Genomic DNA, 22077 nt, shown 5'->3' on the forward strand with positions numbered 1-22077 from the left:
CTATACAAGCCCTCTCCTATGGTATGGACAATGTTTATATGATATATTTATTGTGAAATAATTTAAAAAGTGTTTTTTTTACATCTATGACAGAAGTCATCGACCAGAGCTCCCACGCAGTGACTCGTATATTTAAGTTAATTCAGTCATATGTGCGTAAAGGGAGTTCTCTCCTCTACACCACAGAGGTGGGTTGTGATACAGATCAGTAAAGCATCTCTAGATCTGTTACCTTGATTGTTATTAATGGCATGGTTCAGGCAGACGACCATAGGCTTAGCAGGATTTTAACTTGAAGGATTTCATTCACATAGAATTGGAGTTTCAACTAGAGAATACATCTACTTGAGAGTGCAGATGGATTACATGATGAAGAACGTAGGATGTAAGATATAAGAGGAGATTTATAATTAGCAAATACATTCTGGGTTACCACGTGGAGCTCGAAGCCATTATCATTATATCCCCAATGTAGTGATTCCGTTCCCTAATCAGTCTCTGCCCCCTTCCGTGAACCCACAGATGGCCAGCATGGTACATGGTAGACATAAGTAACGGCCTCGTCCCCATATATCACACTGACCACCAGCGGTCCCACTGACAGGGGGTAGTAACTGACCACACAACATAATATACGAAATATAGAGAATAAATCTTAACTTATTATTAGGTTACATGAAAAACTAGAAATATGTCAGAATGACATGAAAGTTACCCCATCATTCTGTATGATAATTTTCCGATAAATCATTGACCAAGCTACAGCGGATATATTTCCACCTGTTTATCGAAAAGGTAAACAATGACCGGGTGTAAATACATACATGCTGTTCAGGTAGTCATGTCAACATATGGAATTAATAGGAAAGCATGTCGCAAATTTAACGTTAGCGTTGACCGACACCTCGAATACGGGGAGATCTGCGCGCTGACATGGTCACCTGGCATGGGCAGAAGAGGTAATTGGAATATAACGATGTTGTTTTCACAACAATAAGTTCAATCTTATATACGGATAAATCATCTACTATTTTTTGCAGTTTTCTGATCGTCTGCAAATCCGAATGAATCGGTCATCGATATCGGCAGAATGTGTACGCTTAAAGGCAGTCACTCCGACGAGGTCCGCCAACAGCCGAATTTGCAAGACATGAAGAACACCAAACAATTGTGATAGCAGCAATTCTCCTTCGAAAAGAAAAGATAGGAATGTATTTGGCTGTTTTGAACCCGTTGATATTTAATTTTCAAACTCAAACTTTTATCATTATCGGTTCAATTCTTATGGATGTCACCTGCAACTTCGACTCTTTGCGGTACATACACTTGTTAACTTCGCCGCTTGACACATTCCTACAGACAAAATTGAAAAGTTCAGCAAGATTTTAACCAAGAACGACATTTTAAGCACAGAGTGATAAATGCGATACAATTCTTCGTTATGTTTCCCGATACGTGGTATTTATCAATTCACAACGTAACGTCCTGAAATGTTGAGCCTACTTTACTCCAGTTTAATTATCCGATTCTATAGTATTATATGACTTAAACGTGCAACTTGTCGTAATCGTTAAATTGGCACTGCAATCAGGGATTATTCAACGAAATTTATCAGTTGTATTGCTGCGAGCATATTTCAAAACATTTCCGAAAATCCTCGAAACATTTACGAGAAATTGTCGCGACCAAGGGCTGATTTTGGATTGTTCTTGAGTATCGTGTACACCCCTTTCTTGACACTTCATTTTCCCCGTAAAAAAGTGCGCACTCTACGCAAATATTAACGGTAGTCGTTGGGGAGACATAAAATATCTAAATCAGTCAATAGCAATTTATAAAACGACAGTTTACCCCTTCGGGAACGTCAAAGGTGCCTGATTCATACTCGGAACATCTTTGGGTTATATGTAATTCCCGTGGGAAATTTGGCAAGCCTTAAGGTTTTATCCTATTCCTGTTTAAAAAAAGGAAATCGATATCCGAGTTATCCAAGAGCTTCTTATTAGCGCCTGGTATATTCCGACACTCAACAGCCCTCTTAACAGAGGTCAAAATCTGGGACTGGGACTGAAACCAAAATTAATAGTCCCCACTGGGGTTCCCCCAGGGGTGACTAAAATATAACTACTCACACGTATACTCCTACTCAAACTGGCACTGTACCTGCTGCCCCCAATTGCATGATCGTAAGACGCGACTAAATTTGGGACCTTATCTCTTCTTTCCTTTCTAAATAACTTTCTTCTTCCTAATGTCTCTCTTGACAATGCCTCCCCTTTACCCAAGGATGCTCAACGCCAAATATGGACCAAATCCTTTCATTCCTACAGAAGAAGAAGGATTTTAAAGAATTTGCTATATTTCCCCTATTGGGCCCCGCCCCCCAGCCCCCAGGGGGCCAGACCAACTATTTATACAAAAAAAAAATCCCTTTCCCCAAGGATGCTCCTGACTAAATTTGGTCAAAATCTGCTCAGTCGTTCATGACGAGTAGTGATTTTAAGAAAAAGTATACGGACGGACGACGGACGCTGCGGTATGGCATAAGCTCACCATGGTCCTTTGGACTAAGTGAGCTAATACTCAAATAACCGAAGCAGACACTCGTAAAACGAGACAGAATGTCCCTCCGAAAACCCTAGGCTGAACTTCCAGAGTACTACTTATATCGCGACCAAGGGTACGTACACATAGTAAAGAAAAAACCACTACAGGGTCACTCAATACTACAATTCTCAGTACAAAATTAAACGTTACCTCCTGTTCTTGAGCAATACTTTGTAATCCTATCAGCTCCAATGTATATATGAGCTGATCCAGTTCTCATCTTGAGTTCATCCAATTCATCTGTGAGGCTACCGGCATTTTTATACATACATTCAATGCCTTGGAAGATGTTCTGTGTGACAATTATTGTTCTTTTAGAAATGTTGACATTACTATTTAAAGAATCCAGTGTATTTTTGATTGATAAACAATATAGCTTTGGTTTTTGTTTAATTTGAGTTTAGTCTTGGTAGCCCCTATCTTTACCGTCTTTCTTACCTACATACTTTCTACGAGAATTCCCCTGATGTGTCCCGACTTTGTTTCACTTTAGCCCTTTAACACATTGCATTTTCTTGATCCCTTTCCTGTTTTATTAAATCGTTACTGACTCAATGTCCTGTAAATAAAGGACTGCTACCGATGTTTTTAGTGTTCTTAAAAAGCGTTTCTTCACGTCAGAGTTCGATAGCTTTACAGCAATGGCCGCGCATGTCTACTTAGATCATCGTTTAACTCTCCCTATGCGCTTTCCAAGTCTTGTACATTTGGAAACAATCATTGATCTCCGTTAACATGTTTAAGATCTTGTTAGCTCCTGCTGATTTGCTCTCTTTTGCAATACTGCTTCCAATAAAGGGCCCCCTTTTATTGATATTTTTGTTTTATCATTTTACAATGAAATAATGCGGAGGCTATTTTTTATTATTGGTGTTTGCCCCAGCCAACCAAATAAGTAAGATAACGTAGTGAAGTATTTGTAAACTTTATTATAAAACTGTCCAGACTCCATTGATTCTACAGACATGATTCAATCTTGGGTATTATTCTTCATCATTAAACAAACACGTGAACAGAATTGAGACCCATCAGGTGAGTAGCAAACATTGTAACCAATAAGCCGAGTTGTCATTGAATTATAACCATTCAGTTGATTGGTCATTATAACGTTCTCATCCAGTAGATGGATGGCCGATTTGTCAACAATAAGATACATTGTGGACATCAAAACACGTATTATTTATACAACATATGTATTACATATTCCGTTGCAGACCCTGGCAACCGACTAGATATACAGTTTCCTCATATACGTTGCATTTGCAAGTTTCAATTTATTTCAACCAAATTGGGGTTACATTATTAAATCATATTTCATCGTTTTTTTTTTTTTATTAAAATCTCGTTTTGTTTTTCATTCCAACGAAAATAATCCATCATCAATAAATTGAATTTTCGTCAACATTCTGTTGAAATACATTTCTCGTTTCCGAGGAAAATAATTGCAACTGTTTTGGAAATATCCGTTATCTTAATCAATTCGTTACAAAGTCACCATTTTCGGCGGCGGGTCACTATATTTATCCGAGAATTTGATGACGTGAACACCTGGATGAAGAGAGCATTTATTTACATACATAATTGCATAGCAAATTCTAATGCAGAAACTCGTAGATCTACACAAGACAAGTCAATGGATTTTTCTACAGAAATCGGAATTTACTAAATGGACTTTGATGAAATCATCCAAATGCTATATTTGAAGGGAACAGCATGAAATGAATGCTAATAGACCAAATCTTTGCAAGTTGTACTAACAATTTGTGGAAATATTACAAAACTGTGTAGCTGATGTCAACTGTGTCTAAACACCAAATTATGACGGCATTTTGGCTGATAAGTGATTATATAACGAATAAAACAAACTACTAAATTTGGCAAATAACAAGTCCTGGTTAAATTGTATTCCCTGCATAGTTTGGCAAATGTACGTTGTCCGACATAGCCGATAAATTAACTAATAAAAAAGTACAAACTCTGGCATAAGCCAGGGTTCCTACTTAATTTAAAACAAAAAATTGGCATAAGCCAGGGTTCCTACTTAATTTAAAACAAAAAATTGGCATTCTTCAAGGGTGTACTGTAACATGTTATTCATTTTGCTTCGGGTTTTCACATATAGTCCGTGCTTTTTTTTAATCCTTTATGAATTTTCTCACACTTTAAAAAGTCTTTTTTTGTATGAATACTTTTTGCTCTTAAATTGTGCTTGTTGAACGTTAATTCAAGTATCTTTATTTTCATTTAATCGCATTAACAACATCGTCATGTCTTTTGGGTTATGAAAGGGTATTGCCCATTGGTGAAGGGCTGTCAAAATCCTTTCCGACTCTAGAAATGTCGCACATCTGGCATCTTATAGCGATATATTTTTGTCAATAAAAGAGGCAGCTCGCAGGGGTCAACTCAACATTGACTATTATGCTGGCAAGGTTTTGATAACTTCTAATTAAATTCTATAACTACATGTATCATCGGATTGATCATTTATATTTAGCATAGCAGAACTACCTTTTGACAAGTGCACATAGGTAGTGATATCACTTCAATGACATACTCTTTGATAACTATAGGTCGTTTTCAATTACTGCAGATTTAAGTTCAAGGGATTTTCGTGCAAAATATCGTGCATTTAAGCACTTTAATTTACATATTATAATGATACTATATTTAATGATCAACACGATTTACATATCGCCAATAATGCACAGATTATTAAAATACTATTAAAATTCCATGACAAGCTACCTAATATATTGGCATCTAACATTATTTCTCATCTGAATACAAAAGTGTATCTTGGTCTATCGAATATATCAACCTGTCAAAATTACAACATGTTCCCCCTCACATGGTGGTTGAGTTCTACTTCTTAATATAATGAATGGTTGAAAATTTTGCATTCCGAAAAGTACGTTACAAAAGTTGCTAAATAATCTGGAAAACAGTGATCAACCAGCTAACACGGTTGATGGAATCAAATAATATTATTACCAACAAATGAATAGTACATGTAAATTGTTATTACTGTCGACCGTCGACCTTCGACCAGGAAAATGATATTATGTCACGTGGTAACCGTTTGATCTTTAGCCAATGTTGTTTTCTTCTTTAGATAATTGATGAATAATTTTGTTTTCAATAAGATTGTTTTGGACAGGAAACCTAAGTTAAACAAATCTTACCTCAATTTCGTGACCACAGGTCGTTTTAGGCAGTCATTGCATAACACTACATCAGCCTACTGATAAATTAGGAGGAATCTGATGACCGCCATACAAAGCACCCTAATATCATAGAAGCTGATGATATTTACACATAAAAACAGGTGTCTTTCTTTAGATATATGAAAATTGGTTTATGTCTCATAATCCCATTTATCATCATTCTAAGTGAAACTTAAATTCAATATATTTTTCTGTAGATATTTCTCGATTCCTTTTAAGGTTTTATAAAACAAATCTAGAGCATAAACTATCTAATATCGGAGATTTGTCAATGAATCAGAGATACTGTTCATGCCGGCACAACTCTGCTACTAGTAATTTGTAAAGTGTGTTTCCGTCCTTAGTATGATAACATCGTATATACAGAAAATGAGAAAGCAGACTTGTCAATTATTGTCAATAAAACATTGTTAACACATTTGTACATCAAACATAATAACTTTTATGGGAAATGGCAATTTAAAGAAATACATACTGCATTATTTACTAAGAGCTTGTACTTTCAGGCGTTACAAATATGGTATTAATTCACAATGATTTGTTTTCGGTTTTTGCACTTGGACGCTTCATGAATGCAAGGACGGACACAACCTAATCTATCACTGTATTATATTCCCAAGCTAGGCCTGATATTGCTGTGTTGTATAGCCACTCCGTAAATTTAGTACTACAACAATGCAGAGAATGCATTTTTCAATGGCAAAGTGAGGGGAAAAGGTTTTAAAAAAGTTAAAGAACAAAAATACAATTGCGAAATTATATGTAAGACAATCAAGTTCATAGTTGTTTTAAAGTTAAACATATTGTTTGGTTATTTCAAAAGGTATGCAAGTAACAAATAATGCAGAATATATTCCTTGGTTTAAACAGACATGACATGTGGATTGTAAACATCATGTATGAACAAAATGGAATGTGGGGCGTTTCTATAGAAACTTATTAAAGGTAAGAATGACATCAACAGTAACCATTGGCAACACACATCACCACCATAGGACCCGGACAGTTAACATTATCAAAACCTAAAACCATGTTTACCTAAAGAATCCACTTAAATACGTTGTAACTATGTGAGAGTATCTGGCAGTGGGTATATTGTCTAGGTTACATACAAAGTTGGAGGCTTACAAAACTGAAACAAACAGAACATTTTAAAGTTGCTACGAGATTCAATCATTGTTTTAATTGTTGTCATCAAAGCTGAAAGTGTAAATCAATAATAAAATCAGAAGATGAGTCATATCCTTAAATTCTATATTTACCACAACCTAGTTTTTCGTTGTTGATTTTGTTTAACAATTACATGAGAAATACTTGAAAAACCCTCGACGCAGTTATACACAAGATAATTCTCAGCTTGATGAAAATGATAAAAGTTAACCTTAAAACCAATACTAACAACTAGATGTAAATTCGTTTCATTTGTTCACATTATTCGTTTATCGAGGAATATCTATTATGAAAATTAAGACAGATCACAGAAAAACCGTTAAAATGTTGTTTTATCATAAAATCATTTTCTAAAACAAGAGGTCCATACAACAAGTACTGCACATCTGGATATTTAAGCATTCATTGCAAGTCATTGTTTCAGAGGAGAAGATGGTTAAAGTAATTTAGCGAAACATATCCCACCTCTCAGCCTAACACGTTTTATTCTTAAAACATAGAAAGATTCTCGCCAAATAAGGTATCAATCTCATAATTTCAGATGAAAAGTCACTGAAAGCAACATGGCAAAATCACCCCCCTTTAGTCCCACCCTTCAGCCCCCATACTGATTAGCCTTCCTTTCCAACAATTTGGAGTGTCCACCATCTGAGGCTATTTCAAGTCAAATCTGGGGAAATTATGTTCAATATTTCAGAAGAGGTAATTGAAGAAATCGTTGACAGACAGACGCCACGTTGCGGCATATAAGCTCTGTGTAGACTGTTTTAAACAACATATGAAGATAACCATATGTTTCCCAGGATAAAATAGCAAGATGCATTTGTTTTTATGTGGGTATTACTATGGAAAACTACAATAATTTATCAAGCACTGTTTCTAAAATTTCACTCTGTTATGACTGCTATTTGTTTTCCAAATAAATATGTAATTTTTATTTTGAAAATCGTTAAAATGAACAATAAAAAATTAAGATTTTAATTCCACCAAGGATGGTAAATGTAAGTCACCGTTACAAATAATTTTGCAAATTGTGTTTACGCATTTATGATATTATTCTGTCAAAATAGTTCTACTTATACATGTCTGGTCTAAACTCAAACCCATAGGACCTCTACAAGACAAATCAAAAAAAGGATCGTTCTGAAACAATAAATCCATCAAGCGGTAAATATTTAACTCATCAGAACATGTGGCTACCTTATGTAGCCTAAATTTAACCAAACTGACAAAGAACTCTAATTCACAAGAGAAATATTGCATGTTTGTTCCCAGGTTAAGTTTAATTGGTGATATTTGTTGTTTTTATTGTATTACACATTCCATCTCGATATCATGATATATGTACATATAAGCTGAAATTTATGTTTCTATCTGACTAATCCCAGTGAAGTACGCATATTATAAAGTTCAACTCTAAGTAAGTAAAAATCCTACCGAGTGTGTCTGGTGATTGGGATGGATGAGAGGGATTCTGGACATACTAATAACAACTACCATGAATCGTGACAATGACTTCATCCGTTATGAAAATATCGTTTTACTTGCATTTGAGACATGCGTTAAAAAGATATACAGGAATATGTTACATGTAGTAATATCATTTAACCTTACGACCATCCACCAACACTAGGTGTGTAATGAACTTCAGCAGAAAACAAACTTCTATGACGGAGGGTGTGATTTTGAGCTGTAGTTACCATATTGGTGAATGACCGAAAGGCTTCAAAACGTAATAGCATCATCACATGACAATTTAGGCCGGTTGTTTAAACATAATATATCAATGTATGTACAACACATTTTTGACTTCTTATTCACATAAAAACAATCAACAGAGGATACTACCATCAATTCACTTTGTAGAATAACTATTGCTTTTTCACAAAATTACACTTTTTTATTTATTTTCAACACTACTTCTACCTCTTGTTAATGCTTTGATAAAATATTTTAAAAAGTTCCATAATTCTGTGACCTGTTCAAAACGATATTAATCATAATGTTTTTCATAAAAAAAAAAGTTTTGTCCAATACGTCAATACTTATTGATGAATCTGTCCTCTTAAGTTCTGTGAATATCAAATGGGTTTAATTTAAATCTGAATAAACAAGTGATACTACAATTTTAATGGCTTAAATAATACTGAAACCTTTCTCCGACAGATATTTCTTCCCTGCATGCCACACAGGCTCTGGATCCTTTGAAAATGCAAAACTTTGCATAACGTTTCCTGAGATACACTTATCTAAAACACGGATGTGAGCCAGATCAAACAGCCTAAACAATGTCAATGTGAGCTCCTTAAGATCCTATCCACATTAAAGTAGTCCTTATCTTCCAATTTATGAGTATGTCTTGATATTAGAATTGCATTCCTGATGGGAATATGGTAAAATGCTTACAACTGTTACTTTGAAAGCCTGAGTTAATTATTTTGTTAGATTGTAATGTCCGACTTCTCAAGGTTCTTATTTGACCTTGACATGTATTAGAAAAAATACATACAACATTTTAGTGTAAGGTATGTCATGCAGCTCATGGCGAGTAACTAGACTTTTTTGTAGGGATTTAAAATCGCAACGTCAGAATACATATGTAGCTACAGCTGTATTATTCTGAAAATCTGGATTGTTTGTTAAACTGTCTGGCTAGTTTTCCAGTCGTTAGATAAAAATATCAACATCCATTTAATGGAAATAGTTTCAATGGTTTACCGGAACAACAAAATAGCATGTTAAGTTCTTTAGTCTATCTTATTTGCTGGCGTTTTAAATGGAAACATGTAGCGAAACTTGTACTTAAAAATTAGTGTTGCTATCTTTGATACCTGGAACAATGTAACTACATTTCCAGAACATTTGAATTACAAGAGGCCCAAGGGCCTTAGCGGTCACCTGAGTTATATCATACGTACTGGTAGCTTTATTTTATTGTCTAGATGTGATGTGGAAATCAGCATGTAAACTAAGTGAAATACAATACTTGTCATGTCATCAAAGGATAAGAATTTGAAAATATTGGTAAATGTTCCCTTTGGGGCCCTGCCCTAGCCCCTGGAGATGTNCCCCTGATGATCTTTCTTTCCATGTAGAGAAAATGAGTGTAGTACCTCTGAGTCTGAAGAAGATTTTTTTTGAAATATTGGTTAATTTTCCCTTTGGGGCCCCACCCTGGCCTCTAGGGTTGGGGTAGGAATTTCAATTTTACAATTTAAAACCATCTTCCTCCAAGGATAATTCTCACCAAGTAAAAATAATTTCCTACAGAAAGTTGTCAAAATATACCCAAAAGTGTTATTTCCCTATATAAACTATAGTAAATTTTACCCCCTCCCCCAAGGGAGAACAAATAGCTGGGGGTTCCTGAAATTTACAATTGAAGTAAAGCCCCTGATGATCTTTCTTTCCATGTAGAGAAAATGAGTGTAGTACCTCTGAGTCTGAAGAAGATTTTTTTTGAAATATTGGTTAATTTTCCCTTTGGGGCCCCGCCCTGGTCGCTGGGGTTGGGTTAGGAATCCAAATTTTACAAAAATCCATCCACTGGTTCTTGTGAAGAAGTTGAAAATGTAAAAAGTTTACGCACGACGGAAGACGACGGACGGAAAGCGATTAGAATAGGTCACTTGAGCAAAGCTCAGGTGACCTAAAAACAGGCATAATTAATAAATGCAAATAGTCTTCCTAGTTTTCAAAGGCTGTTGAGCAATATTTATTTAAGTCTATGGCTGCTGAATTAGAATGATTTGAGTTACTTTGCAGGTTTTCAAAATCGAGCCCTATTCTAATAAATTGAAATAGTCGGGCAAGTCTTTTATTGCAATTACATTGTTTTAGTTTCAAATCATCGTGGATATCAACCCCGAGTTTACCCAACATTACAAGGGAAAAGGTAATCTGGCTCACATCTGTGCACAATAATAACAAATAATCAAATGTAATTAATTTTAAGCAAAACAATATGAACTGAGACTACGTATAAGTCACTGAACATAACGGTAAAACCAACAATGTGGCACAGCATTTACAATAATCTTACTCTTATCCAAATATACATCTCTCCTACTGCTTTTTTCCTTGCATACCTTTGTGAGTATGTCACGATACATGCATTGTAATGGTGTCCGTTTCCTATGTTTTTGTTAATTGTGGAATAATACATTAATTCATTCTGAACAGTGTCTTTCAGTAGTTGACTATAATACAGATTATCAAATGTGCTCTTGCATTGTACTTGCTATATGATAAATATTTTTAACAATTGGAACCATGAATTCTAATTATTAATTAATTTCTAAATTAAGAATTCTTCTACAATGCTAAATTGTACTTACTAGATCATGTCCCTTATTTTATATGAAAAATGTATGTCTTAAATTCAGTCTATAACTCTCATTTCTTTATCTTTAAAATATCATATTGCTTATCTCAACATTTTTATCACAACAGTTTCTTAATTTCACAAGATATGCACGAGAAATTCAAATGGAAATGAGCTTTTAAAAAAATTTCACATTTAAATAACTGTCTGTAGTTGATATGAAACATTGAAATAGCAATAACAAAGATTAGGTGTCTGGGATTTCTTATATGAAGACAAGTTCACAGAGTAGAAGATTATCGACCAGGTTTTTGAAAAGTCATTATGTAGAGTTTTCAAACATTTTACAGAGGTTTGTGTATTTTTCTAAATCAATTCGCGTTCGTTAATTTAATGGGAGTAATTTGACAATACATAATCATTAAAGTGGAATGAGATACAACCTCAGAAGAATACATCTTTAATATTAATTTGGAAGAATATTGTTTTGTGATTTTAATGCCTCAGAAATATTTTCTTGTTTATAACTGCACAGGTTTTTTAAGAACTATTACTGTTATTTTCAAAGAACATGCACTTTTATTATCGCAATATTAAATGATATCTCTAAGTTTCTAACCATGTAGTGAACAGAACATAGATATCTAACACCGCCATGCACATGTAAATCAACAGTTTGTTCAACGTCTGGATAAGAACAATTTTAAAGTTGGAGTGCCATAGAACCACTATCAACTAGAAATAACAACAAAATAACTAAACAACTGTGTTCCTCATATCCACACCATCAGGTATACCCAAACGACGACGCGTCGATGGTGACAGTGTGGAGGATTGTGATTGGCTGATTTGAGATTGAGCTGGATCTTCTGATTGGCTGATTGGAGAAACTGCCTCAGACAGAGGAGACACAGTTTGTGATTGGCTGAATGAAGATGAATGTGTACTGTCTGTTGGATCACATGGGGAAATGGAATTGTCACTAGTGGGAATATTTGATAACGGAGAAACAATATCACAATCAGTCCTGGGCTTCCACGGCCCATCCTCACTGTCCTCAGGGTCACTCACCTACAGAGAAAATGACTAGTTTATTTTACTGAGAGATTACATGTCATATATGTGACGAATGGAGGAAGTTACATAAAAAATATTGGATATTAATTCATATTTACATATAGTAGCCAAAGTATGGTCCAATATATGTACCTCATCCAAACAAACGTCTGTAATAGGAACAGTGCAGACAAAAGAATTTTTGTATGCACAGTTTTCACACTTCACTTCCATGTAGGTAATACACAATATAAATTATTTTTGTAGATGTATTCATTACTTTTATTTACTACTAGCTGGCCGAAGGAACATGCTTTAACATCACGTAATAATTCAGTTTATGCTAGTTTTCTGTTTTATATTTCTTGATGAAATCGAATAGTTTCATGAAAAAACAGTTTTTCTCTGTGATATAAGTTGCCATATGCAATTGTTCTTATGTGTGTCATAATGAATCACGTTGATCGTAAATGTTAAGGAAGCAACGTTACCGTCTTGGAGTCTTTTGCGGAATCCTGCGGCTTCCCTGATTTGTCCGCGGCGGCCTCCTGGTACCCAAAGGTATCATCATCCTCCTGGATCTGGTTGTAGTCGGGAGGAGGCGGGAGGTTGCCATCGGGTGGGGTCACACGTGGGTCGGAGGGTATCTGTGTAGAGTGGGAGGCGTCCACATTCTGTGAGCGGAGGATATTCAGGATCATGGCAATGTCACAACCCATTTTTCTCTCTAGTCTTGTCAGCTGCCTGTGGATAGATGATTAGCCAAAATATAAGTCACTATCTTTTACTGTTAACAACTTATATACTTTGAACTTGCATACATTGGTGGTATTCCAATTTTATTGCTTTTCATGCTTAACATCTTGCGCTAACTCATGAATCATGTAAGAAATATTTACAGAAATTAAATCTCTGATTACTCACCTTGCTAAATCCTCAAGTCGTCTCTCAACATCCTGAGGACTGGAATGGCCATCGTTGGGGTCACCTGGACAGGTCTCCGTGGGAATGAAGGTTGTCTGTCCTTGAGCCTCCTCAAACTGGGACTGTGTTGAGGGACTGGACACAGGCAGTGTCATGGACGAGGTGGACTTGGGCATACTGGAACTGGACATCCCTTTGGGCTGGAATAGCCACAGCTTTAAACATCAAATTTATTATCTATAATACGGTTACTAATGATGAGAGTCCTTCCCCATGATCAAAGCCAAATGCAACTTTATCATTACATTGGATTCAACTTTTATATATTATCTATCAGGTTGTGATACTGTGATTAATCAGATATTTTTTGTAGGACACAAATTTCGTGGTTGCCTCCCGAAAGCCCTATTTTGTGGGTACATGAATTCATCGATTATTAGTAGCCAATCATACAGGGAATAGCTTTCTGTCAAACCCGTTATTACTTCATTGACCTATGCATTTGTTCATGAAGAGTACCCACGAAATCAACGAAATTATAAACCCCACGAAAGTAAGTGATTTCACAGTAAACCCGGGGTACTTACTTCTGAAAAAGGAAATAATTGCATGTAGTCCTTTCTAGTGAATGATGATGCACATAAAAGGCTTGCTTCAAGAATTGGCTAAAGGTAAAATCATTGTTTTACAGAGGGAGACACAATACCGAGTATGTGTTTATCAGTGGTAAACATGGTAATAAAACAGGTAATTTGTTGAAGTAAGTTATTATAATTTATTATAATTACTCTAACAGTGAAAGTAATTTCAAGAGATCAATAGTTTAGTGGTGTGCAAGAAAACTACTTCAAGTATAGTATTAAGTATGTAAATATATAGATAGTCCTGACACTTTTTTTTACTAATTACAGGCCCGAGAAAGTCATTTTTTATTCAATTTCTGTTTTTCCTCTCTTTTCACGCAAAGACAAACATAGGTAGCAAGGCATTTTAGAGACTTTTGAAGTGATACCAAGGACTGTTCGAGAAAAGTTTTAACAGATATTTCAGGTAGAGTGCAAATCAGGAAGTTTACATTAAACAATAATATTCTTGTGGTGTAATAGATTTCCTTTCCATAAATGAGAATTTATTTTTGGCCCATACATTTTCAGGTAATTCTGTCAAAAGTTAGTCATTCAAATTCAATTCCCGTTTGGCCGGCAGTTTCCGTTCCACAATTTGCTTGACTGCGCTGATGTTGTCTTATCATGCAATTTCTATTATACTTGGTAAGAGATGCTATTTACATGTATTACCTTCGATATAGGACATACCAGAGTTTGTCATACATGCATATAATTGTGAACATACCTGTATGTATATGCTGAACACACCATAATATAATCATTAACATTCCTGTATGTAACCAATCATTCACATAATTTGGTACATTTTTTAATCTTTAACATACCTGTATATAATTGTTAACATATATACCAGTATGCAATTGTGAACATATCTGGATATATAACCATTAACATACCTGTAGGTAATCATTAACATACCTGTATATTTTAAATGTGAACCTACCTGTAGGTAATCATTAACATACCTGTATATTTTAAATGTGAACCTACCTGTAGGTAATCATTAACATACCTGTAGGTAATCTCTATATAAACCATAACATACCTGTAGGTAATCATTGAAATACTTGTCTGTAATCCTGAACATACCTTTATATAATCGTTAGCGTAACGTATATAATTGTTAACATAATCGTTAGCGTACCGTATATAATTGTTACATAATCGTTAGCGTACCATATAATTGTTACATAATCGTTAGCGTACCGTATATAATTGTTACATAATCGTTAGCGTACCGTATATAATTGTTACATAATCGTTAGCGTACCGTATATAATTGTTACATAATCGTTAGCGTACCGTATATAATTGTTACATAATCGTTAGCGTACCGTATATAATTGTTACATAATCGTTAGCGTACCGTATATAATTGTTACATAATCGTTAGCGTACCGTATATAATTGTTACATAATCGTTAGCGTACCGTATATAATTGTTACATAATCGTTAGCGTACCGTATATAATTGTTACATAATCGTTAGCGTACCGTATATAATTGTTACATAATCGTTAGCGTACCGTATATAATTGTTACATAATCGTTAGCGTACCGTATATAATTGTTACATAATCGTTAGCGTACCGTATATAATTGTTACATAATCGTTAGCGTACCGTATATAATTGTTACATAATCGTTAGCGTACCGTATATAATTGTTACATAATCGTTAGCATACCACATATAATTGTTACATAATCGTTAGCGTACCAAAATAATTGTTACATAATCGTTAGCGTACCGTATATAATCGTTACATAATCGTTAGCGTACCGTACATAATTGTTACATTATCGTTAGCGTACTGTATAACATAATCGTTAGCGTACCGTATATAATTGTTACAGTATCGTTAGCGTACTGTATATAATTGTTACATAATCGTTACCGTACCGTATCTAATCGTTACATAATCGTTAGCGTACCGTATATAATTGTTAACATAATCGTAAGCGTACTGTATACAATTGTTACATAATCGTTAGCGTACCACATATAATTGTTACATAATCGTTAGCGTACCAAATATAATTGTTACAAAATCGTTAGCGTACCGTATATAATTGTTACATAATCGTTACCGTACCGTATATAATTGTTACATTATCGTTAGCGTACGGTATATAATTGTTACATAATCGTTACCGTACCGTATATAATCGTTACGTAATCGTTAGCGTACCGTATATAATTGTTACATACTCGTTAGCGTACCGTATATAATTGTTACATAATCGTTATCGTACCGTATATAATTGTTACATAATCGTTAGCATACCACATATAATTGTTACATAATCGTTGGCGTACCGTATTTAATTGTTACATAATTGTTTGCTTCCCGTATATAATTGTTACATAATCGTTAGCGTACCACATATAATTGTTACATAATCGTTAGCGTACCAAATATAATTGTTACAAAATCGTTAGCGTACCGTATATAATTGTTACATACTCGTTAGCGTACCGTATATAATTGTTACATAATTGATAGCGTACCGTATATAATTGTTACATAATCGTTGGCTTACCGTATATAATTGTTACATAATCGTTAGCATACCACATATAATTGTTACATAATCGTTAGCGTACCGTACATAATTGTTACATTATCGTTAGCGTACTGTATAACATAATCGTTAGCGTACCGTATATAATTGTTAACATAATCGTTAGCGTACTGTATATAATTGTTACATAATCGTTACCGTACCGTATCTAATCGTTACATAATCGTTAGCGTACCGTATATAATTGTCATATAATCGTTAGCGTAACGTATATAATTGTTACATAATCGTTAGCGTACCACATATAATTGTTACATAATCGTTAGTGTACCAAAATAATTGTTACATAATCGTTAGCGTACCGTATATAATTGTTCCATAATCGTTAGCGTACCGTATATAATTGTTACATTATCGTTAGCGTACGGTATATAATTGTTACATAATCGTTACCGTACCGTATCTAATCGTTACATAATCGTTAGCGTACCGTATATAATTGTTAACATAATCGTAAGCGTACTGTATATAATTGTTACATAATCGTTAATTAGCATACCACATATAATATAATTGTTACATAATCGTTAGCGTACCGTACATAATTGTTACATAATCGTTAGCGTACCGTATATAATCGTTACATAATCGTTAGCGTACCGTATATAATTGTTAACATAATCGTAAGCGTACTGTATATAATTGTTACATAATCGTTACCGTACCGTATATAATTGTTACATTATCGTTAGCATACCGTGTATAATTGTCATATAATCGTTAGCGTACCGTATATAATTGTTACATACTCGTTAGCGTACCGTATATAATTGTTACATAATTGATAGCGTACCGTATATAATTGTTACATAATCGTTACCGTACCGTATATAATTGTTACATTATCGTTAGCGTACTCTATATAATTGTTACATAATCGTTAGCGTACCGTACATAATTGTTACATTATCGTTAGCGTACTGTATAACATAATCGTTAGCGTACCGTATATAATTGTTAACATAATCGTTAGCGTACTGTATATAATTGTTACATAATCGTTAATTAGCATACCACATATAATTGTTACATAATCGTTGGCGTACCGTATTTAATTGTTACATAATTGTTTGCTTACCGTATATAATTGTTACATAATCGTTAGCGTACCGTATATAATTGTTAACATACCTGCATGTAATCATTGAAATACTTGCCTGTAATCCTGAACATACCTTTACATAATCGTTAGTGTACCGTATATAATTGTTAACATACCTGTAGGTAATCATTGAAATACTTGCCTGTAATCCTGAACATACCTTTATATAATCATTAACGTACCTGTGTGTCTGAACTCTGGCTCTGGCTTTGGTCCTGTAACAGAGGTGCAGTGTCTTGGTCCATTTTCTTGCCCTGATGGTCGTAGCGTCCAGTTACAGCATTCACGAGATTGTTGACGTTAGCCAGGGCTCCAGCTTGTCAATATAAATACAACTACTGTGAATTCCTATACCACTACACCAAACAATCAATATCTAGGTCATTTGTTTACTGTAATTTATTGTACACACAAAATGGTGTTAAAAAGCGATCATTGAACAATTGCGGGATCAATCAGAATATTGCACTGGTGTAAAAGTAACACTTTCAGAATTAATTTTCATTGATTGTAGTTTAAAGACATTAAAGATATTGCTACATTTGTAGATAAATGAATGAATAGGGGTTGCCGGAGAGAACTGATTGCCAAAAATGGGCAAAAGCTACACATTTCCAATGTAATTCTAACAAATAAACATTAAAGTTAATTTAATAAAACATACAGATATATCTGACATGAAAATAAGTGTCCCTCCCACACCTCAGCTCCACTGAAACAGTAAACAATGTACTTGGTAGAATACGGTCAAGGGGAAATCACCTGCAATGGAGGAGAACCCTGGCCGCTTTTTATCATCTTTGGAATCAAATTCAAAGTTGGCAGGAGTGATGTCATGACCTGCCTTATTGGGCGAGAACTCAAGGATACCCGCCCCGCTTTCTTGGATTTCCTCCTCACTGGAGTCAAATGACGTGGACATCATCTGGCCTTCCGAATGGCTAACATGCCGTCGTAACCGACGTGCACGTGATGGGCGGAACTTGTATTCTTTGTTTGCCTCATCTTGAAATATACAATAGTTTTGCTTCAATAATAGCTAACATCGGAACTTCCTTGCAAAGTAAATTTACCCCTTTCATTTTTTTCCAGGCACACTTTAAAGAAATAGACATAATTTCAAGGTTACTATGGTAAAATGGGTTTCAAAAATTAAAATACAAATCCAAAATTAGGAGGATTTTTGTCATAATATTTGGCATGGAAATATGTAGCAGATCTACATTCAAATGAAAGAAATTGTCCTATTTTCTTATTTATTGAAAATGTCAAACAATTCCTTCTCAAGAACCATATGGCCTGGAATCTAAACATTTATGGTTTGTAGTTCGCATTCAAATGAATGTATTTTTTTTATCAAAAATTGGGACGATGATCTGATTATGGAACATGTCTATATTTTCAATGTTTAAAGACCAAATATATTAACTATAGCACATTTAAATATATTTGAAAAGATATGAAAATTCCAGTTACCGGTATGTTCAGTTTCTAGCTTTACAGCTCACTTGCACAAATCAGACCTGTTGTTACAATGAAGACACTAGCTGACCATCCTCCTTACCTGGAGACCCTGACCCCGAGGAGTGGTCCGACTTCACTGATCGTCTCTTCCTTAACATCTGTCTAGCACCATAGCTATTCTCATTGTCCGGCCGCCTAATCACCAGATCTTCCTGTAATATAAATCATATTTGTAGCCAGAGAAAATTCTTCAAACAGGAGAAGCCACACACATTTCTTGCCTCCAAGAATTCACCTAGACTATTAAAAATGATTTTTGTAAAATTTAAAAACAATTCCGTGTAAAAAACTACAAAACTTTTGATCATTTAATAGTATTTCAGACTCCAGTCAAACAGTTTTCCCCTAGGAACCAAGATCAACAGGAGTAAGGGAAGTAACTCTTACAGACTTGTAAAAAATCTTTTTTAGTTTTTCACAAAACCTCAGGCTATCAGAAAGAAACTTTAATCAATTGTCATTTTAAAACCTTGTTTAAATATTTAGCTACTAGTGGAAATTTCTAATTAATTAGCACTCCAAAAATCAATAATTAATAATGGGTAAGCCAACAAACAAAGATGTTAGTTATACAGAGATGTACATTGTAAGGTTAGTTGGCAAACATTACACTAAAAAATAACATCAATTGTGTTACGGAAGTGTTGACTCAACGTGCATGTGGCATTGATTGCCACTCACTGTCAAGTCCTGTGGCTAATTTAAAAGGACCTAAACATAGCCCTAAAAACTAATTCCATACAAAGGACACTAAGAAACATTTCCCCATAGCAATAAGATCAATCCTGTCTAAATTGAATCCTGAGGGACTGAGTGTTTTTTTTAAGCCAACAACAAATTTATGTCTTAATATACGGACCTAGCTAAAACTCAAAGCCCATTGTAAAAAGACTAATTATGCTAAACAAATTATAAACACATTTTTTTCAAATATGTTTTTTTCTGTCTTGAATATACAAATGTTTTAGTGTTTCCAGTCTGAAGTTGACCATATTGAATTAACAAAGATAGAAATTTAGCTTTGACAATGGCAAGTTTGTGGTAAATTGTCGCTAAGTTAACAATGCTGGCTTTGAAAATCTAATCCCAACTGTAAAAGTCTGGTTAGTTTAACAACATCTTAACACTCAATGTTCATCTAGTATTTTTATAAAAAGTGAAATTAATTCATAAATACAATTACATGTACATCCGTTAAGGACGACTCTCTGAAGACAAAAAACCACAAACAATATTTGTAAATTTAGAGATAATTTGAAAATCAGATTTTTTAAAATGGGTGTTTTAATGAGTTTTTAAGCGAATCAGACTTTAAAACTTCAGACCAGTTGTGTCAATTAAAGCCTGGTTATCTTACAACAACTTAATGCATAATTTCTAACTTGTATATTTTGATATTCAAAACTGAAGTTGTATTGTAAATTTTCAGAACATTCACAAAGTGGCATTTATATTTTTTTTATTAATACCTATTTAAGGTAATAAGACTTAATATCAGGCCCAATGGCCTCAGTCAACACATGTTTATTGATAAGTGTAACAGGAGAGGAAAAAGGCATGGCCAGGCCAGGATTCAAATCCAGGACCCTCCAAACTCTAGACGGACATTCTACCAATTGAGCTACCTTGTCCTCGGGAATCGACCCAGTCCAATTCCGCTATATTGATTAGGATTAAAATACTTACATCTCTGAGGTCAAAGGTAACTTCTAGGTTTTTGGTGAAGTGTTCAGAAAACTCAGGATACATATCGAGTATTTCCATGAGGTCATCCCGATGAATCTTATGTAGATCACAGTAGGTCAAGGCGCGTACGTTACAGCTCGACTTGCCAATTGTTTCGTGTTTACATATATTCTCCCCAAACACGTCGTCTTTACCTGTCACAGACATAAACAACACACAGTGGCTTACTTTGACATGTCCTGACTAAGAAAGATTGTTTCATTTAAATGAGGCTTTTGAATTGTCAACCGAATGCAAGCTCTGAATTACAAAAAGAAATTATATTTTTGGGTGGGGGTTGAATCATTGAGCCATTTTATTGTGCACATTAACTTTTGGCGCACCTTCTCAGGAGGGTGTGTAATACATGTATTATAAAACGTATTTTTATGTTATGCCGCTATAATAAAAACGGCCATTTTCAATCATTGAAGTCTTACTGGTTATTGTTGATTATGGTACCGTTACAAAGGTTGCTGCTTGACTGACTGGTGCGACTCATTAAACACACGTATCTATATTTTTTGAATTTAGTTTTTTGAGATTGGGAATTTTTAAAGAGATTTTGGTAAACATGCAATAACAACATTTTCCCTTGGCGGAGTAGGGGGGATACGCCCCAAAGTGGCCGAAGAAAAAGCTCTGATCATTTGAAACCTCTATCCTTTCTTAACAATTTATGCCTTCTTTCAGGTGGTACCTCCATATACATTTTGTATCGAGAGAATGCAACCAAATTTAATTGAAAACTTCAGCAGGGAATGTATTGACAATCAAATTCTCCCCATCATCACGTCAAGATTGTGTAACTGTGACTTTGACCTTGAATTTCTGACCTTGACAATTAAATGATTTCTAGAGATCGATGCTATTAATGCTTGTGTAACGTTTCATACACTTCGGTTGAAAACCCTTGTCATGCAGACTATCCAAAAGTTAACTCATTCACCGCTGAAATTTCAAAATGAACTATTCCAACCTTTGAACTGGAAGAGCTCAAATGTGTCTTCAGGGGTGAATGAGTTGACATACAGATGGACAAACAGTGTTTTGACAAAGGCAGGTATATAAAAACGACAACAAAAGATTAAAATCTCATATCAACATTGAGAAACTTGACAAATATGAAGTTGAGGAAAATTCCAAGCTGTCCTTTATATAAATCTAAAAGGTGTTTCGACATTTGAGCGTATATTTCAGCCTCA

At 34.6% G+C, this 22077-nt stretch overlaps 1 protein-coding gene across 1 annotated transcript in view; it reads right to left on the bottom strand.

Annotated features, from left to right (window-relative positions):
- Positions 1-10266: 10266 nt before the first annotated feature.
- Positions 10267-22077, bottom strand: part of LOC110463718 (potassium voltage-gated channel subfamily H member 6-like) — a 253657-nt gene continuing 241846 nt past the window's right edge. Inside the window, exons 13-19 of the mRNA XM_021518537.1 lie at positions 20834-21027; positions 19188-19299; positions 18386-18628; positions 17806-17939; positions 13309-13523; positions 12876-13128; positions 10267-12399 (exon numbers count right to left, since the gene is read on the bottom strand). Coding sequence (XP_021374212.1) covers positions 12085-12399; positions 12876-13128; positions 13309-13523; positions 17806-17939; positions 18386-18628; positions 19188-19299; positions 20834-21027 — 1466 coding nt within the window. The 3' untranslated portion in view covers positions 10267-12084. The remainder of the gene's footprint in view (positions 12400-12875; positions 13129-13308; positions 13524-17805; positions 17940-18385; positions 18629-19187; positions 19300-20833; positions 21028-22077) is intronic.

This window comes from Mizuhopecten yessoensis, unplaced genomic scaffold, assembly GCF_002113885.1.
Source record: "Mizuhopecten yessoensis strain PY_sf001 unplaced genomic scaffold, ASM211388v2 scaffold10921, whole genome shotgun sequence".
NCBI lineage: Eukaryota > Metazoa > Mollusca > Bivalvia > Pectinida > Pectinidae > Mizuhopecten > Mizuhopecten yessoensis.